We start from the raw sequence: 21,252 nt of genomic DNA, 5'->3' as shown, positions 1-21,252 counted from the left end.
ACTTTTAGAGGGGGCTCTAGTATCCTCTTCTTTAGAGATATCAAGAACTCCCAAGACTGGAAGGCAACCCAAAACAATGGTGATACCCCTTCCTTTAATGGAACCAAAGAAACCAAAGAAACTAAACCTATCTTTGGAAGCAACTCCCAAAAAATAATAAGTTTTGCACCTATTGCTAAAACTTGGGCCATGTAGACAAGTGTCGCTTTAAGGCCCTAGGTCTTTGAGCTAAGAATCCATAGAAGGTGGTGGCTACATCCATGGATTGTACTCCCCCTAGATAGTCAAAAGGGGATGCTCCTCCAATTGTTGCACCTATTGCTCATACTCCTAGATCCTATCCACCTCAATGGAGCACCACTAGATAACTAGCATATGGACCGCTCCCTCCATCGTTGCCTTGTTGGACTCTTGAAGGTTTGGATGATTGGTTTGCTAACCCCACTGCTTTAAATTTCTCACCACAAGCACTTTTAGCCACCATTCTGGGATCTCGAGATGCACTCCCATTGGGAACCACTTCCCCACCTCGCCAAAAGCTTCATTGGCAGACTTGCTGATGGACATATGAGATGGAGACTACACTGTAGGCTAGCATCTTCTAAGACCCTTTGAGTACTCTAGACTAGTCTAGCTTTCATCGTTATGCTTAGTTCACTAGGCTAATGAGTTGAAAGTAGAGGCTAATCTATCATTGGGCTATATTGCTCTTGAATTGTTTTGCATTTGTCTTCATTGCATCGGCACATTTCTTTATGTATTCATTTTAGCTTCTCTTTACTTTTAATTTGTTTTACACCAAAGAATCTCACTTTGAAACACTCATACGTAGGTTTTGGATTTCAATTAAGGGATAACATGCATGTTTGCATCGATCCTTCCTAGGCTAGAGATATGGGTTGCTTGTTGTTCCTTTTTGTTCCTATCTTTGCTTGAAGACTTGCTCTTCTGCCAGTAAGGAAGGTTCCCCTCCTAAGGTTGATCTTTTGACATCTTGTGATATACCACAACAATTGTTTCTCCCTAGTTCTTCCACTTGGGTGCTTCATCTTCATCTCTTAATGGTTCTCATAGTTACCTCGAACGGGAAATGGGACCCCTTGGAACGAGGAGAACGTCCAAGGTTGGGGAACGGGAACGAGGGAAATGGCACATGTCTTAAGTTCCCCAAATATACCCTGCATGACCCAAAGTGCCCCAAAGAATGTCCCTCTAATTGCCCCAATAACCTTCAATGCTCCAAATTGTCCCAAATGTCCCAAAATTAACTTGATTAACCCCATAGCTCCAAATTTCCCTGAATTGCCCCAATTATCCCAATTTTCCTTGAAATTAGACAAAATAAATGGATGATTACCTTGGAATTGAGGATAGGCTGAAATTTGATTGTGATTTGTAAGAGTTGATAATGCATCAATTTTGAACTTGCATGGACTCTTGATTGGCTTGTGGGTTGTTTTGACACTCTGAATCTTCAACTAGAGAGAGAGAGAGAGAGAGAGAGAGAGAGAGAGAGAGAGAGAGAGAGAGAGTAGTGTGTGCACATTGGGCAATGGAGATGGGTGAACATGTGGTAGGAGTGTGACACAAGCAAAAAGAAAAAACTGAAAAAAACGTCATTTTTTAGTCAACAGACCTGGAACGGCCGTTTCAAATAGGGAACGGTAGAGAACGGCAAGGAACATTCCCTGACTGTTTCACCTCCTTGGAGGGAATGCGTTAGGCCGTTCCTACAAGCCGGAATGGCCGTTCCCTGTTTCTATGATGGTTCTCAATATCATATGAAGATTGATGTCCGGTTCCTCTTCCTCCTTTGACATTGGCATTTCTAGTTGAGAGGGGTTTCCTTCCGTTTAGTTGGTACCTACATGTTTTAGCATTGTCTTCAACATCAGCCTCCCTTCCTTGTGTAATTGCCCTTTGCATTGCATGATCATTATCATCTTTGTAAAATGTAAGAGGGCACCAAGTGAACAATTTCCTCCATGAGAGGGATTGTCCAAGTGGCACCTTGTTGCATGCGTATTCTCACAATGTAGCATTCATCTATGCAACTCATTATGCAAAGCGTACTTGAACGGATCCAGAGTTGTCTCTACCAATGATACATACCTCTTCACCCCTTTTCTTTGTCATCAATAGCCTTGTGGGTGGTTGGGTCCATACTATCTATTTTGTGATTTGTGAGCCAACCATCCCTTTATTCCCCTGTTGAGCTAAAACATGCTTTACAACTAACTAGCATTTTTTAACAGCCCCAAAACACACTTAATTAATGAAAAACACAAATTTGGTGCGCAATTCGAGAGAGTTTCAGTGGTCCCCCAAAACCCTAATTTTTGGGGACACCCTTCAACATCTATAAACAGACGGGTTGCCCACCATTTAGCCTTGTCCTTTTTGTGTAAGTTTCTAACTCTACCGTACAAATTTTAACCATCAGCCACCTACCATTGCTTATCCACCTATCATCCAATGCAGCCCATGACTATCCAGCCCTAGGTAGCCTGCTCTCAACCATCGTCCTGCTATTTGGAGGTCTCCATCTACTGCATCATCGTGGCACTTGATTGGCTTGCGTTTTCAGCATTTGGTGCTAGGCAACAGGCTGTCACCATTTCTTCCACGAGGTGATTGTTGTAGTGCCTGCGTTTTTGTTATCCAACAAGCCATCTACATCAATAAACACCTCTCTTGTTGTCACCTCAATTCCGTGATATTGGTTATCAACATTTGGTGTTTCCCGCACTACGACACTCCAAATGGTAGTCACAGCTCTTGGGATTTGTCTCTGGTGGACGTCACTCTCTGACACTACATTGGTCTACCCTTAGGCATTCTATGCACACTCTTACATTCATTTATAGTATTCATTCACTTCACCGTTTCTTCTCTCTGTGTTTGTCTCTGTATTTGAGTTTTAAGTTTTGGCGTTTTGTGTTTTGCATTTAGGGTTTGAGTTTTACTTGTCTCTGTCTAAGTCTTTGTGTTTCAGTATTGGTCGTACATGTTGTGTTTCCTTAGTGCAAAACCTAGCATATCTTTATATGGTATTAGAGCTCTTGTTTTTCGAAAGAGTATCCTATGGTGATTGTGAAGGCTACTCTTTGTGCGAGACTCACATGCGACTCGATTCTAGCTCGTAATGTGTTAGGCACCTTCTTCGGATCCTATGACGCCCTATTAGGCTTCTCCATCATTGGAGGCTCTAAAAAGGCATTATGATCTCGAGACAGAGATAGACACACCTTCACCTTTACCATCTTCTTATTCTTGTTTTGGTCATCTTACAAATTAAGAGTTTGAGGAGTATTTGCGCATCACATATAGTTCAGTTTACACTCCTCCAACAAGTGCTACTACTCCATTTGGACCGATTGGTGAGATTGGCCATCTCTCTGATCTTGGAGGGACCACGACATTCGGTACGTCTCGTGATCGATCTCCTTTATCTCAGCTAGGCTTTATGTCAAGTTCATATAACCCTTTTGAGTCATATGAGCCAAAACCCTTCCTTGTTTCTCCTTTTGGTATGCAAGAGCCAAATGTTTTTCAATATGTTGACTTTAATAGAGGAGGCTCTCGAAGTAGACACCCTTAATCAGATATATCTCACCATGTGTTTTATTTGAGCAAGTAATCCACACTTCTCAACTCCCTTCCATCCCACCACTATCTTCTCCACATTCTGATCTACTCACATCCTCATTCCAAAATCTTGGATGCATCAAATGCTAGGGGAGAATACCATAACTATGAGTGAAACTCACGAAGTAACCCCTGCGTTAAGTCGACATTTATTGTAGCATTGCGAGCTCCCCTTTGACGCACACAATTAGGGTGGGCCAGATCCGACATAGGCTCTACACCGAGTACTAGGTCCTAGAGACCCTAAGACTCCAACACTTACTGCACACAGTCCTCTTGCATTGAAAAGGTAAACACTCTCCACCAGTCATTCACATTTAGTCTACTTGCAATTTAATAAAGTAGTCAGTGACTCTTGTTTGATCGTCCTTGATAAGGTTATTCACATGTTCAACATAAAATCCAGAGAAAGCTGAATAGAAAGTAATGTACTACATTGTCAGCAAGAGTACTTGCTGCTCAATGCTTAGTAGCAAGGGTGTAATACTTAGGAAATGGCAAGAACCAAGCTTCATACAAACACAATAATACAGCATATTGAAGTAATGCATTAATTAAATAAAGCATGATTTTAAGTTATGTACAAGTTTCATGAGAACTTTGAAAACAAAGTTGAACTTGACATAGGAAACATTGATTTCCAAATTACATTTCAAAAAGATTGGGCAGTAACTTGTAAGGTTTATGAATCATAAGATACCATGCCCATCAATCATGGCTAATCAATGAATGATGAGTGATCAAGCCAGCGACCATGATTCATTGGACATTTAAGTGAAAGGTCCAAAAATGTGTTCTCAAGAATTTCAAAAAAATGTATTGGCAAGTATGAAAAGTTTCCTACCAGTAAGAAAGATGTTTCTATGCAGTATTGTATAGCAGCATAGGTAATCTCATTAAAGTTGTCATGAGGACTCCACTAAGGCTGAGAAATATTATACACCCAAGGTCCATAGGATTTGTGCCAATTGATGAGTCGTGAGGAAATAAAAGTTAACACTTTCAAAATGGGAAACTTGGCCTACAAAAAGGAGGTCAAATTGGATTTGGTGATGTGCTAACTTCCTTTACGATGGCCTGCCACTAATGGCTCTTTACAAACTCTGTTAACCCTGCACAGATTGCTTTTTGTTTCTTTCTTTTGCATCTTTCCTTGACAAAGTGTGTATACTTGTCGGGAAAGATGTTATGTCATTAATACTCTGACATTCATTTCTATTATCCTAGCAAAAATTTGGAATTCCTTTTTGTTTGTGGATGGTCGTCAAATCTTTTGTTGTTGTGAAGCAAGGCCCAAACCCAATCGATTGAAAGACTCTGGCTTTCTTGCAGGAAGAGAAAGAGGCATTGATAAACAAATTGATGACGATCCAGGATTACCTTTGCTCTTTTAAGAGTCAGGTTTGATTTACAAATCTGAATGTTTTCAAGGTTTCTAATGTTTTCTTGGTCTATGCGACAAGTTTATGATGTTCGCCTTGATTATGGCATCTTTTCTCAGTTTTCCATCTTTTCACTGTAAACTAAAAACATACTAAGGATTAACATATTGGGGGTTAGAAATCACTTCGTTGAATCACAGGTCATGGCTAACTGTGTTGAATTAGAAGTCACGACTAGCTTTGCCACAATACAGGTCACGGACAAAATTACAGCAAAAAGATAATAGATACATGCTACACTGAAGTGTTTACATGCCTCATTCTACTTTAAGAAAATGGAGTGGTTGATGCAAGGACGTCAAGAGTTGTCAAAGAGTGAACCTCACAAGAATTTATATCCTCAAACAATGCCATCACATGCCCCTCAAATCTATGGATGATCTGTGATTGGAACATGTGTATACATGGAGTACAAGGATAGTTGTGTAAACCAAAAATACCAACAAATCCCCTTGGAGCCAAATGGCCATCTTTGGACAAGCAAAAGGGCAAGTAAGGATATCATATGAGGAAATACTGAAGACGTGAGGGATAATAAACCTCCCAGATGTGATAAATATGGCATAAAGGTGACATCTCTAGACATAAAGGGAAAAAAAACAAATTTTGGGTCGTAGTTTAGGATATCGTGTAAAGCAAGTTAGAGCTGCTTGATAATATCAAAAATAACAACTATTTTACCTTCCTCTCTAACTGTGATTCTCAATAGCAGCAGGTCTGATCAGCTCACTTGTGATTTTGAGAGTCACCAGGTAACCTGATCTTAGTCACCTCTCATCCATCAGTCTCAGCAGTAGCCACCCTACTTGTGAGACATAAGAACGCATGGTATCATGACAAAATGCCTAAAAGCATCAACAATGCCAGAAAAATGTGAATATGGACTAAAGTTTTCATTTGTCAAAGATAGATCATCAATAAAGAAAACTCTTTTAAACCCTTGCCCCCTCCTCACTCTTCCCTTTTTCCTAAACGCAAGAGGTAATCAAAATGAAAGGTAATGAAGCAGCCATCTTCTTTGTAAGTTTGTTGAACAAAGGTTTATCCTATTGGTTAAGAGTAAACAGTACAATAAATTGAAGAAATAAAAAGCTAGTAGCATAGACTGGTCTTCTACATGGTGATCAAATATATAGAAAAGCAACAAAAACTTTGGAAAAGGTGGAAGAAAATAAGTGACAGGGATGGGGACAATGATAACGATGGGGATTATATCAGAGTGCAGTGAATGCACAGACCTATGACCGGACTGAAAGAAAATGAACACGAGAGAAGAGGGAGAGAAAAGAGACAGTAGAACGCATAAATCTGCAGTAGACCAATGCTGAAATGAAGAAGGTAGATGTGTACATGGGCTGTCAAATGTATCTCCATGAGCCAATCTCTCTCTCCACTTGAAAAGACAAGTGGAAAATGACCGGGGCAGGCCAGGCAATAAATAGGCCAAAAAAATATGAAAAACTGATCAGGTCAGCCAGTAAAAAACTGGCCAACTGCAGCAAAAATGAAATCACTGAATAAAATAATCAATAATGCTGCATAGAAAAAAACAGACCAACTGCAGCAAAAATGAAATCACTGAATAAAATAATCAATAATGCTGCATAGAAAAAAACAGACTGCCACATCGCATCCTACGTGGCCTGTCTGGCCTGCCCAACTGCCTGGTAATGCTAGAATAGCCTGTAGACTGCATACAACTGTCCGACCCGAGAAATAGGAAATGTAGAACTGTGCCTGAGAGTGCTCACAACAGCAACCTGCCAATGCCTGTCTAGGGGATAAATAAAATCTCAAACAACCCTTCTCAGATCTTGGATGGGGCATAAGGCTCAAGGATCTGGAGTGTTGTCGAAGAACGGTCTAAGGAAGAGCCTTTGTAAACAAATCTGCCCAATTATCCTCAATCTTGCAGCAAACCACATCAATGGTCTTATCCAAGATCTTCTCCCAAATGAAATGTTATTGTATGTCAATGTGCTTTGGCCTAGCATGGAATATGGGATTCTATGCCAAAGCAATGCAACTCACATTGTCACAATGCAGTGTAGTAGGACTTGTTTGAGGATAGCCAAGCTCTCCTAACTACCGAAGCCACACTATCTCACATGTGGTAGAAGACACCACTTGGTACTCCACCTCTCTAGATGATCGGGCAAAAAGTGGGCTGCATCTTGCTACTTCAAGAGATAGTACCTGCACCCAAAGTGAAGCAACATCTTGTTGTTGACCTCTTGTGGCCAATATGTTCAACCCAATCTGAATCCATCCAGCCCTATAGAACCAAGGCTGAATCTCCTATACGTATTGAATAATAATACCTAGATTGGGGGTCTCCCTCAAGAACAACAAAATCCTCAAAGCAACATGCCAATGAACTAGCTTGGGTTCACTCATGGACCCTACAAGCAACCCTTCATGAAAGTACAAATCAATCCAAGTGTTAAGAAGCCATATCAATGATCCAATCAACTGCTTGTAGCGAGTAGCAGTAATCTCCTTCACCGATTGGTGGAGCCTCAAGAGAGATAGAGGCTCCAAATGCACTTGATCACCTACCCAACCGCCACTTTGATCTCCAGGTACGAGATGCATACCACCCCCCCTCTACAGTTGGAAACTCCATGAACTGAATATCTCGACTTGTGTATACCTCCCATGAAGTGGGATCATGAAGCTTGTATGCTTGGGAATATGAGCTATAATCCATGAACACTTGGTATTTGGAAGCTTGCTTAAACTTATCCCTCTCCCATGAAGTGGGATCATGAAGCTTGTATGCTTGGGAATATGAGCTATAATCCATGAACACTTGGTATTTGGAAGCTTGCTTAAACTTATCCCTCTATTTCTTTGGGATGTGAACATAAGCATCACCCCCAAACACCCTGAAATAAGACACATTCAACTTTTGCCCAAAGTAAGCCTTAAAAGGTGTCATACCAACTACGACCAATGTAGGGGATCAATTGATGTGAACAGTGGCCACTACTTTGGCCCGTAGACACTAAGGTGTCTACCAATGCTTCATCATAGTTTGCGCCATCTCAATCACACTACGATTTTTCTACTCCAATATGCCATTCTCCTAAGATGTGTTTGTGTTGGCAAAGTCATGGTTGGTGAATGCCACAATCGGCACAAAACCTAGCTAGCTTGTTGCTTGAGTTTCCTGCCAAACCGATTGTCCTCAAAGATCAATCAATCCTTAAAGTGGGAGAAAGCTCTAGACTTCACCTCCAAGAAATATAGCCAAGTCATCAACAATTAGCATAAAGTATAAACTCCCCTTAAGGGACTCCATCCCACATCGGTCCATGTAAGTCATCAATCATCAAGACAAGCTCTAAGGGTTGCTTAGCCCGACGCAAAGCCTTGCTAGGAATTGTATCTCTATGCTGCTTGCCACAAATGCAAGATACACATGGTGGTTTGCTCACCCCAATCTCTAGCGATTCTTACACAGGTTGACCACAAGCGGCCTTGCAAAGGTACTTATAGTTGAGATGGCCAAACCAAGCATATGCCATAGCTCCATTTGAGTCTATGAATAGAGAAGAAGAGAAGTAAAGGCTGATGACATCTACATCTTGTAGACTTTATTCTCCTCATGACCTACACAAAGAACTTGTTTAGAAAATCCATCAAGAACTCAGAAAGAGTCCGGATCAAACTTGACCATAACACCAAGAGCACAAAACTTGCTCATTGAAAGAAGATGATATCCCAAACTTGGCACATAGAGAACTTCTAATGTGTGGGCACCACCTTACCCATTTGCAATTAGCTACATATCACCTTTGCCTTTGATAGGGATTGAAGAGCTATCACCTATGAGAATTTGCCCATGCATCAGATACATACAAGCAACACCATCTGAAGGAGTCATGTGGCGGGAAGTGCCACGATCCACAATCCACTCACGAGATTGAGAGGCCAACATCGCTGCATCATTGGCCATCATAGGAGCATTCTCAATCACTTCCAAATGGAGGAAGGCAGCCAATGAAGAAGCAACCACCGCTCCTGAGTTCTTCTTAGTTTCTCCTTCTTGGGATCCTTATCCTTGTCGTGGCAATCCTTCTTCTGATTGATCTATCTTGCTACAGATGTGACGAGTAGAATCCTTGGCTTTATCTTGCTTGGTCTTCTCACCCTTCTTCTTCTTCTTCTTCTTCTTCTTCTTCTTCCACTTTTGTTGGGAAAATACCTCTAACTTGGGAGCGTTTTGACCTTTGAGTTGTTCCTCTTGGTCCATGACGATTGGACCTAACTTCTCCCACTTAAGGGTATCTGTCCATCCTGAAGCAATCAAGGCAAAATAGAAAGCACTAAATCAGTGCAGTAATTGCAAAAGAAGAGTTATCGTCATGTCCTCCAAGGTAATTACCTTCCCTACATTCTATGTCTACATTTATAATTGTTGAAGCTTATTGACATGCTCCTGCATGGAAGCAGACTTACACAAGTTCAACATTTGCATCTGTGCCTCAAGAGACACCCATTTCATAACCATCATCCAATTGTACAACTAGTCTAATTCCAGCCATATCTCCCAAGCAATGGTTAATGCTCTATGTGAGCTATAACAGCTAGAGTACAAGAGAGAGAGAGGAAAGAGCAGATACGGGCATTCAATTTATCCCAAGGTGTCTTTACCTTGAGTAACTCACCTTTCTCATCAGCAGAAAGCTTAGAGGCATCACAAGCTATAGGATGGTCTATGCCTCGATCACAAGCTCTGTAAATCATAGGACTCCAAGATAGCAAGCATTATTACCCGCCAAATGTGGTAATTCTCCCCATTGAGCTTCTAATCAAAAGGAAGAGCTAGTAACACGTGGACCTTATGGTCCATAATAGTCTAAAACTCCACATTGATCTCGAAAGACATTGTCACTTGAATAACCTACACAAAAACATGGGCAGCTGCCTCTAACTCTACAAGCAGTGCCTACTAGGGCTTTCTCTGCTCATCCTGAACTTGTTTCAACTACGATGAGAACTCAAAATTTGCTGCTCCATGGACAACAAAACCTGGAAAAAACAACTTCGCTCCTTTCCTATACTTCACATGTTCACCTTGGCTTTTGGATGCTGAAAACACAAACTCTTGTCATGCTAAAATCTCTCGTTCAAGTCTGGCCACGATCAATCAGCCCTTCAACACAAATGCTGAAATGAAGAAGGCATATGTGTATACGGGTTGTTGATTGTTATCTCTATGAGCCAATCACTCTCTCCACTTGAAACAATGCAAATGACTGGGGCAAGCCAAGCTATTTAGTATGCCCATAGAGCAGCCATGAGTTTATTGTCCCAATCACTTTGAGAAGTTGAGATAATTTTGGTCATGACATTGATAAGCGTTTTGTTTGTGGACTCTGTCTAGCCATTGACTTGGGAATAGTAGGGGAAAGATTTTTTGTGAATGATCATAAAGGTGGATAAGTGTGCAATCACCTTGTTAATGAAGTGGGTGCCTTGGTCTCTTGGCACTTTTCACACCATTTCCAATCACACCAGATTCGCTTGTTTTCGCTTTCCCATCGGATTCTGGCATTCCATACCCACAGGTTGCCCGCCTCCATATTGAATGGTTCTTAGAAGTCCCCACTTGTACTGACGTGGTGCTCATTTATAAAACCCACTCATTAACAAATACTGTCGATGGCACCTTGGCATCTCAAAATACCCATGCTCATTATATTTGCCCTCTTGTGCATCAAATGGCATCCCATGCACCATAATCTCATGCTAGGATAAATGCCAAGGCATTTGTTCCAAAGAGCAAAAAAAAAACAGGGCAAGGAAACCACCAAAACCTAAGTACCTCCCTTTCATCACTCTTTTTACACAAATTCAAGTTCATCCTATTAGCGCTAGGCATTCCCTGGATAGGCAGGAGCAACAGGTACAACACGCAACACGTAGCAAGTGATGTGGCACGCGACGTGTGGCAACTGATTTGGCAGGTCAGCTGGTCGACCAGTTTTGCTAACCAGTTTGCTGCATTTAATGCATCCAACCTGTTATTTTTGGCATTTTCTTACTGGCCTATTTATTGGCTCAAGTCTTTGTAATCTCGGTTAATTGTGCTCCCAGTTTTCAAGATATAGACTCTAGAGACTACCCTCGAGGTTCACGGAGGTTGAGATCTTCAAGGTGGAGACATACGCAAACATTCTCTCTACACCCATGTATATTTCTACATCCTTATATAGCATTCTTCACTGTAGATTCTCTCTCTCTCTTCTTTCTCTGTTCACTCTTCGTCTTGGTCATTCACTTCTACACAACTTCACTCTGTATTAGAGCATTGAAGGATTGACCTACCTAGGGTGGACCTACCTGAAGAGGAGATTTTAGTGCAACACAAGGCTGCGTTTTCAGCCAGTTTTACAAACCAAAGGGTTGGATATAATGCAGCTATCCTATTATTTTTGGCATTTTCTTGCTACGCTATTTATTGGCTCTGGTCTTTGCAGTATCGATCAGTTGTGCTCCCAATTTTCAGGTTGTAGATTGCCCTTAGGGTTCACAGAGGTTGAGATCTTCGAGGTGGAGAAATACGTAGACATTCTCTCTGCACCTATTTATATTTATGCATCCTTACACAACATTCTTCATTGCAGATTTTCTGCAGTTCACTGTCTCTTTCTCTCTCTCTCTTCTCTCTCTGTTCACTCTTTGTCTTGGTCATTCACTTCTGCATTGCTTCACTCTTACACATCCTTTACTAAACGGGTGTTAAAGAAGCATCTAAGGAGATGACTTCATTATGTAACCCCCAAAAGAGTACAACTTTTATTTATATACTTCCCAAAAAAAAAAAAGCATGCTCTGTGTTTCCAATGGAACCATGGATTTTTCCCCACAAAAAAAAATTTAAAAAACAATACCTTCATCTTGAATGACAACCCTCACTTCACACTTCCAATATAAACCACTGTGTGGTTCCATTACTTAGCCTTAAGAACAAAATTGAACCCAAATTTGGAGCTTCATTAAGCAAATCACTTTGGATTGTTAGATTTCCTTTTTTTAATGAAGCATACGTCATCAAACAAGTCTTGGACTTGATCCTCCTTGGGTAGTGCTTTCAGTGCAGGATGATGGACCATCTCATAGCAGATTGACTTGGCCCTTGTGGGATCGTCGATGTTAATGAAAGAGGAAGGATGAGACTTTGTAAGGTGAATCATAACCAAGAGAGATCATAGAACCACCATGGACTAGGGGAGGATAGAAACAGCTAGAGAAGGATGCAAATGCCCAATAACAACAAAAGTCATGGATCTTAAAATTATGCATCGAATTCACTTTTTTGTTTTGGTGGAAAGTGGGTGGAAACAAGCTAGCGCCATCCATGGAGGAGCAGCTTATGCCAGCTTTACATTGATAGAGATTGCATCTCGGAGAAAAAGGAAATAACAATGGAAGAAACCATCATCATAGACTCTTTCTAGGCTTCTTTGTGTCTTTTTGCCATTGAAGTTTGCTAGACAAGTGTTATTTGGCCTAGCACAGCTAACCATTGCATTAGGCATAACATGCCCTTAGGCAACAAACATTAGCCTTGTAGGAAGAGTAAGAGAGAGCAACACAGGTGGTGCAATACCCAACAGAGGGGGAGAAGATAGTAGAAATAGAGAGGACAGATGCAAGGTGAGCAAAGACAGGGATATCGAGCTCCAATACAGTAGAGCAAGTAGAGGGCAGTGGAGATTGATTAGAGATCTCAAACTTGCCACTTGAGTAGTGGCAATAGTGGTCCCCCCAACCACCCATGCAAGTGGTGGCAGTACCCTAGTCACCCATGGAAGTGGCCTTCCAAAAGCCAAAGGCAAAGGCTCCCTAAACCACCCTCTGGCTAAGGCAGCTCATCCCAAATGCATTATTAGATGCATCTATGTCTCCATCCTTGGCATGCGATTCTCCAAGAGATCCGCATCCCCATCCCCTACACCTAACAGGGGAAGAGGGGGGACTATTTAATAGGAGAGAGGGGATGCACAACCCTCCCAGGAGCAGGAGGTTGCAAATTCAGATGATTCACTAGATTTAGAGCATTTCTCTTGCTTGTATAATGTAGCAAAGAATGCAAAGATGAGCTTAGATAGGTCGTGCACTAGGTGACAATCAAGATGGGCATGGGCCTGATGTGCCATGCTGGTCCCAGAGATTCTAACATTCCCTCATAAGGATCCTCTCATAAAAGGTATGAAGCTTTGGTGGACTATTTATACATGGCCAAAGTCTCATGAGACGAGTCGCATAGAGCACTAGTGAGAGGATGGATTTTCTCATGATACAGGAGCTTTTGAGACGAGTCGCATAGAGCACTAGTGAGAGGATGGATTTTCTCATGATACAGGAGCACCACCTCTCAACAAACAAAATATCCTGATCTTTTGAGTAAAAATTGGAAGGATAGAGCTATACTTATTGGGCAGCAAGAGTAGGAGATATAGGGATTCAGATAAGAGTCCGTAATTCTATTCAGATGATTCACTAGATTTAGAGCATTTCTCTTGCTTGTATGATGTAGCAAAGAATGCAAAGATGAGCTTAGATAGGTCTTGCACTAGGTGACAATCAAGATGGGCATGGGCCTGATGTGCCATGCTGGTCTCAGAGATTCTAACATTCCCTCATAAGGATCCTCTCATAAAAGGTATGAAGCTTTGGTGGACTATTTATACATGGCCAAAGTCTCATGAGATGAGTCGCATAGAGCACTAGCGAGAGGATGGATTTTCTCATGATACAGGAGCACCACCTCTCAACAAACAAAATATCCTGATCTTTTGAGTAAAAATTGGAAGGATAGAGCTATACTTATTGGGCAGCAAGAGTGGGAGATATAGGGATTCAGATAAGAGTCCGTAATTCTATAAATGGTATCATAGTCAAGCAATGCAGGATTGGAGCATCTTGATCCAAGAGAGCCATCTAGGTCTCTGTGAGAGCAGATGGTGCACTCATTGGATCACTAGCCATTTATGCACCAAAGGATCAATGAGATAGGAGGTTGTTTTGAATTACTCTGACTCAATCCCTGCCCTAAGTTGATCATTCAATAATAGGCAGGGATTTAAATACCGTGGAGCCCTTGGAGGACAGGAGGGGTAGGTGCAACAAATATCATTAGAGGAGAAGAGCAGGCAGTTCGGGAGGAGTTCAGTTTTTGGATTAGGGGTTAGGATCTGTGGCTCACAATGGAGTTTCGCAGATCCACATGCTCCAATTGTCTAGGAGAGGGAGAGGGTAGTAGGAGCCATCATCTTTTCAAGGATTGATAGGTTTTACATGCATGATTCTGCTTGTGGTAGAGGTGGCCTAGTCAGTATCATTTTTGGCACTGCTCTCTTGTGCCACTCACCAGTTTAGTTGGCTCTTCTTCAGAGAGTGAGAGGACTCCGTACTAGTGTTTGGATCCCTGATCACTCGTACTGCAACAATGATCTCAGAGAGCCCATCCCACAGATTTGGGGGTCTAGACCATTCTCACTTGGTCGAGACTCGAGAAGCTAGATATTTAAATGAGAGCCTCTAGGATATCAGTTCCTCTTCAAAGAGGAGGCTTAAAGGATGAGACAGGGCCTTCTAGGTGATGAAGGAGAGGTGCAATGCAGAAGAAAGGAGAGTGGAGAGCAAAGGAGAAAAAGATGAAGGCTGAGAGGCAAAGCAAAAGCCCCATGCTAGAGGAAAAAAGATACTGAATAGAATATGTATTGAAGTCTCTACAGATGAAGCCTATAAAGAGGCAAAGATCTGAAAATCTGGCCAACCTGCAGGATAAACTGGAGATCTGTAAAAAGGCAAAACCTGGTCCAATGCATAATGGATTTGCTTGCAAAAGGCATAAAAAATCTGGGGCAAAGCTCCTCAATGTTTCAGTGACATCTTGGGGAACAAAAACCCAAATGACCCGGACTCATGCATGAATATGTACAACAGAATGAGAGGTAATGGGCATGCCCCCCTTTGACCAAAGAAATGATACAGCTATGATTGTCCAATCCCAACTCAATATAGAGCATCCAATGCTACGAAGAGGTAATGCCATGATGAAAGCATCTGCCACATTGACTCCAGCAGGGACATACTCCAATCAAAGTGCTCTTGTTATCTAACAAGACGATAATAAACCTCAATGTGACACGTCGTCGAATGAAATACCATATTCCAAGCTAAGACAATGGCACTCTGGCTGTGGGAGTAGACGAGTGTGGGCTGATCTTTCGAATGCCCAACTCTTGAAGAAGCTGACAAAGATATAGGAACACAAGGGTAGCCTCATAACAAGCTCGATATGTTGCCGTTGCTAAAGAACCTGCAACAGTGGGCTACTCCAGCCTGGACCAGCAAATAAGACTAGAACCAAGAGTGAAGCAATAACCTCCATGAAACTTCCATTTGTCAATGTTGCCCACCCCAATCTAAATGTGAATATCACTAGAGAGTGGTACCGCGAATGTAGTGAGTGCCAATAGTGATACCTTTGAGATACTATAGTGTACACACAATAGCCTGCCAAAGGGATCAGTCAAGGAGAACTAGAAAATTGATTAGGGATATTGACAAAGAAAGAAATATCTAGCTTGATATTGGCAAGGTAGAGAACAGACCCGACTAATTGATGATAACTAGTATCAGTAAACTCTGAACCATTGGGGTAGTCACAATGGTATACTCAGCTGTACCGAAGGTGGTAAGAATCTCCTGGCACTACTTGAGCTAGGAGAGAAAGATTGCATGCTCATCATAAGTAAACTCCATGCCCGAGGACTTAGTCATCTTGAAAGCAATGAAGCCAATCCATAGGATCAACCACCTTGGCACTGTGGGATGTTATAACAATTCAATGCAAAAAAGACTATCAACTGAATGCACAAATAGAGTTTAGAACCTAACTCACTATGGATGAATCCATGTGATAGGAAAGCATCCAACTGCTAATATCAAGCTTGAGGGGCTTCCTTCATGCCAAAAAGAATCTTACACAAGCAAAATACATGATCGTTATGTCTTGGAATGGCGAATCCTTTAGAATCCTTAACACACACCTCTTCCACACAAAAAGACAATCTACAACCAAGGCACTCTTGATATCCATTTGGTAAATGGGCCATTTGTAATGAGATACCAGAACAAGAATCAATTGATAGGTATCATGGGAGTTGTTGAAGCAAATGCCTCATATAGTCAATTTCCTCTTGTTGTACATAGCCTTAGGCCACCAAAAGAGCATTGTATATGTCGAAAGTACCATTAGAGCAAATATCCACCTTGAAGATCCACTTCAATCCAATAACTTGCCAATGTGAGATCTATCCACCAAGACACAAGTATGATTCCAATCATTGGAATCAAGTTCCTCTTGCATGACATGTCTTCTCTAAGGCAGCACAATAAGGGTCGTGGGAAGCTATGAAGGGACCTTAAAATTGCAAGTATGGTGTGCCTTGTCTTGCAAGGAAGGATGAAATGAGGCCCAAGGTTGAAGGGTACTCATCTAAGGAAGCATCACAAATAATGATAATGAACAAAGATTCCTGATCCTAAAGCTAATAGGCCTTGGAAAAGGTACTGTAATTTATTAAGATGAGCAAGTTGGAATCAACATCCAACTTTCATTGGCCTTCATCTGGAATGTGGACATATGTATCACAACAAAAGAGACATAAATGAGAAATTTTAGGCTGAAGCCACGAAGCCATCCTTATTGGTAGCATCATCCAAAGCTAAAGTTAGGTTGTTGTTAAGGCTGTAAACTTCACTTCCAACAACCTCAGCCCAAAAATTATGACCTTGAAGCATGGAGTAGGCCGTCTCCATGATAGTCTTATTCTTCCACTCCACCACCACATTTTGTTGAGGAATTGAATCTGGCTCTCTAGAATCAGCCTAGACTTGTCTCCAATGCGTGTCCTCACTTGCTTTCACCAATCTTGACCAAATGCGTGATAAATCTATCTATTTACACACTAACAAATGTAATGCATAAGAATACATGTCTCTAGTCCAATGACCTGCAAAAGTGATGTTCAAGGTGCAAAGATGGTCTCACATTGTTGTGCACTACAAACAATGTATTAAACACGTAGATATAAGTTCCAAACAGATCACACAGCATCAATCCCACTGCTTTTCCCTCACCTATGCATATCCAATTTACTATCAAATTGAGTAAATTCAGACTTGTACTTCAGATCTGCATTGCTGCCACAATGAACCTGCATTCAATTCATGTCCGATAACAAGGGGTATTGCTCTAATCCCTACAATATGCATCCGTTTAGGTACTCCTTGCATTCCCATAAATCTTCCATGCATTTTCCATGATAGAATAGTTGTATTTAAACCATTTCACGCAGCAAAACTGATCCATATGTGCATAATGACCATGTCATTGTTAATGTCGGTCTCCAACCAACTATAGAGTATTCATAAATGCACATGAACGCTTCGATCTACCAAACAATAAAAATGACAACTTACATTTGAGCCTAACTTCGCAAATCATTTACCTAGATAACAATCTTGCATAGTTTCCATGTAATCGCACACTATTCCTCCCATAAACATAGGGATTGCCCACAATGAAACTCCAACGATATCACTTTCTTCACAACAAAGTTGTCCAAAAAGTGCATTAGACTTGAGATCTCAAAGGAAAAGAGAGGAGTCCATACTACTGTGACAACTTGTTTTTCTGTAACATATAGATAAAAAATAGAGACCTACCTTGCTACCTATTCCAAGAGGAGAAGATTGGTTGCTATCCACACTCCATATGTGTGGTTAACTCAAAATTTTTTATTGAGGCCTAATTCATACCTTGAGCTGCTCATTAGACCAGAATTAAGCTCAAGGCTTACTTTATAACTTAAGAGAGTTGCTTATTGAGTGAAATTTTATTCAAGGGATTGATTCATCTCATTCCCAAAGGTAGTAGGGGTAGATTGGAGATCACACAGTTGAAACTAATCACTTTTCTTGGAATTGCTTACAAGATCCTTTCAAGCACTATAAGAAACCAGAGGTAGACATTAAGGTAATACTATAAGGTGTATAACGATGTAATGCAAATTGGTAGCAACTAACTGCTGAGTCAGGATCATTTGCAGTAACAAAAAATGTTAGTGCGTCAGCTGACTACTGATGGTGCACAGGCATACAATTTTTCTTTTCTTATGCACATGTTGCAGTCTTTCAATTGTGATTAAAGCAAGTATGAACTTTTCTGGTCTACTGCTCGAGTCTGTCAATATTAGTTGTGCTGTTCGATCTAACTCTACAAATACTATAAAACCAACTCTGTTTCCTCGTGTCCATGTGCTGATATTTTCTATTGTTTGTGTGAAATATGTGGGGTTTCCTTTTTAATCCATCATAGCAGACCTTTGACCTAAGTCACATTTCTCAGCACAACTTGTAATGATTTGTCATGGAGCAGTGAACTCAATGTTTGCTTGTGCTCGTTTTCTGTGAATGTTTTTGAATTGATGGTATTCAGCTTTTGGCACCTTATTTAGATATTATAAACTGCTGATAAGGAATGTAGATAACATTGTGTTCTGATTTGGTTGTTTGGTTTTAGAAGGCCTTTGAGATTTGTACTACACCTGAGAAAAACTTTTTCAACTACAATGTAATAAGTTTGTAATTATTGATGTGAAAACAGGGGATCACAGTCATGAACATATCGGCAACAACATTTCCACAGCTTTTAGATACACTCCACAATTACCTTCTCCAGGCAGGTTTTACAGCATCCAAGTTTTGTCAAGTTGTTTATTAGATAGCCAGATATTTGTGCTGCCAAATCTCCAACAATATTGGATCCTAAACATGCATGGTATGATTGCAGAGAATTGAAGAAGAATGTCAAAGCATGACAACTGACCGTCCCAAAGACAATCAAGACATGTGAAAGTAGTTAATTTAATCATCCATGTAGTGGGGAAGTTGTGTGGAGTCTGGTAAATCATTCCATATTTGGTCACTATATTAATATAACATTTCATTTAATATTGTGATATTGATATAGATATAGAGAGTCTTGCCTGCCTTTACTATATCAGCCAGAACTTAGATATTGGAATATTAGGATTGAGTGACTTGGGAATACCATTCTATGGCTTGCAACAACATTGAAGTTGATTTCTCTTTAATTGGCAGCTTGCCAGCTATCATCCTCTGGAGCTTTGTGAGCTGTGGCTAATCAGACAGCCCACCAGACTGTTTGTTCACCCAGCCATTGTGTTTATGATGTACCTAGTATGCCCTTACAGGGCCTTTTTTGTACTTTGGACTTAACCTCAGGACTCTTTCTGAGGTATTATTAATAGAAATTTCTTCTTTGAAACAAAACCTCAAGAAATCAGAAGTATATGCAAGATGCAGATCCATCTTAATAGTTTTAACCTGAAATCTAGTATGGACTGTTAACAAATCAAAAAATTGCAAGAGAATCTAGTTAGTATGTAAATGTTTTAGGATGGTAGTGGGCCTCTCTAAGGTCTTTGTGCTTCTTATTTTATTTTTTTCAGGGACTATCTTTTCATTTTTATGCATTGACTGTGTTGAGTCAGCCTTCAAGGGGAAGCCATTGGAGTTAGTATTGTGGCCCTTTGCTTTAACCATGGCCCTATGTGTACCTTTAAAGAAAAGAGGAAAGAAGTTGAGAAATGGAGCTAAGATGTATTTGGGTGAAGTGAGATGAAGAGGTAGGTTATGCCAAAAGTCAAGGAAGGAAGAATGCAACCCAAACAAGCTGTGTATAAATGTACCCACAAACAATGAATTAAGTGTATGTTCTCTAACCATCATCATAAGAAAAAGAACTAGTATTCCCTTGTTCCTCTAATACCAAGGTTCCAAATGACAAAGCCTTGGGCAGAGGAACATAAGTAGAGTTGACATAGTTTTAGAGTTAGGCTAGCTTATGTATTCATGTAGAAGCTTCTCTTTCAATACAATACTTAAATCGCCCTTCTTTCCAACTTGGCAAATCAAGGTGCAAGGAAAATAGTGGCCAAGATGGGGCCAATCATATACATGTAGCTAAAGGGTGGCCATGGCTTCGAGGCATATGATGCAAACTATTGAGTCAAGTACAAGTGTGCTACATAGCAACAATAGTGAAGATGAGTTGTAAAGGGAAAACATTGGACGTGTAACTTGTTCAGGTGCCCAAAAAACAATACAAATGTGGTGTTCAATTGATATGCATACCACCAAATAGAAAAATGCAAACTTGCAATACATGTCAATTGTTACAAGATGCTTGCCAAGGATCCATGATTTCTCAAGTATAAAAAGACAAGTTTGTCCCTCATGAATACGTGCGTGCAACATTAGAGAAACTTGTGGTTGTCTTGCTTGATGCCTTGTGAATGTAGCCCCTCTAGACTTAAAAAGTGACTTGCACTAGGTGCTATGTGTCTAGGCCACACTTCACGTGGCATTACGATGATGAACATCTTGAACACGAATGTAGTTGATGGAGGACAATGATGTAGGTGGAGGAGAGATAGAGACATGATATTGTGAGGCCATTGGTTATCATTTGCATTATCAAAGTGAAGTATTGTCATTCTATTAGCTTGCTAGCTTGCTTGCCTTGCCAACAATTGTTAATTAATGAAAAGACCTACTACCCTATAAATTGCAAGATGTGAGGGTGAGGGGATACTAATATGTGGGGTCCATGAGAGTGGGTGTGGAGGGATAGATTCTTTGATAGACCATGTGATGAGGCCTTCTTTGGCTACAATACTAGGTTGGGAAGGAGGATACAAATGAGCAAGACCACATCATAACCAGAAGCCACCTCCCATTGGTACAAAGCGGGAATCGTAGATGAGTTCTTATATAACTTTTGGATGAGACTACATGACAACTTTAGGCCTAGGAAGATCTCTCTCTTCCTATGGTTTGTAGTTCATAGAAGCTTAGCAATTGGCAATTGGCTTGGATACGGTAGGGATCTAGTGGCATGTGCAAGACACGATGAGAGATATTGCAGACACAGAGAGAGATACTGCCCACGGGATTATCCTAGACCCCATGAGGCTTGGAGGAGAGCCTCAAGATGGTGTTCCATCACATAGCAAAGACCGCAGTAGCTACCTAGGTCCTAGGGGATTGT

General features: G+C 40.9%; 1 protein-coding gene across 2 annotated transcripts in view; it reads left to right on the top strand.

Annotated features, from left to right (window-relative positions):
• The window catches only part of LOC148041174 (P-loop containing nucleoside triphosphate hydrolases superfamily protein), a 164,146-nt gene extending 144,674 nt beyond the window's left edge, over positions 1 to 19,472 (top strand). Inside the window, exons 13-16 of one of the 2 annotated variants that reach the window (XM_087677359.1) lie at positions 4,981 to 5,049; positions 18,784 to 18,858; positions 18,970 to 19,081; positions 19,281 to 19,472. In XM_087677359.1, coding sequence (XP_087533485.1) covers positions 4,981 to 5,049; positions 18,784 to 18,858; positions 18,970 to 19,032 — 207 coding nt within the window. In that variant the 3' untranslated portion in view covers positions 19,033 to 19,081; positions 19,281 to 19,472. Of the gene's footprint in view, positions 1 to 4,980; positions 5,050 to 18,783; positions 18,859 to 18,969 lie in introns of both variants that reach the window. The other variant, XM_087677355.1, reaches the window with a different exon arrangement.
• The last annotated feature ends 1,780 nt before the right edge of the window (positions 19,473 to 21,252 follow it).

The sequence above is a fragment of the Lygodium microphyllum genome, chromosome 1 (assembly GCF_053477565.2).
Source record: "Lygodium microphyllum isolate KBCC chromosome 1, Lygodium_microphyllum_v1.1.10, whole genome shotgun sequence".
Classification (NCBI taxonomy): domain Eukaryota; kingdom Viridiplantae; phylum Streptophyta; class Polypodiopsida; order Schizaeales; family Lygodiaceae; genus Lygodium; species Lygodium microphyllum.
This window is presented reverse-complemented; position numbering and strand designations above follow the sequence as displayed.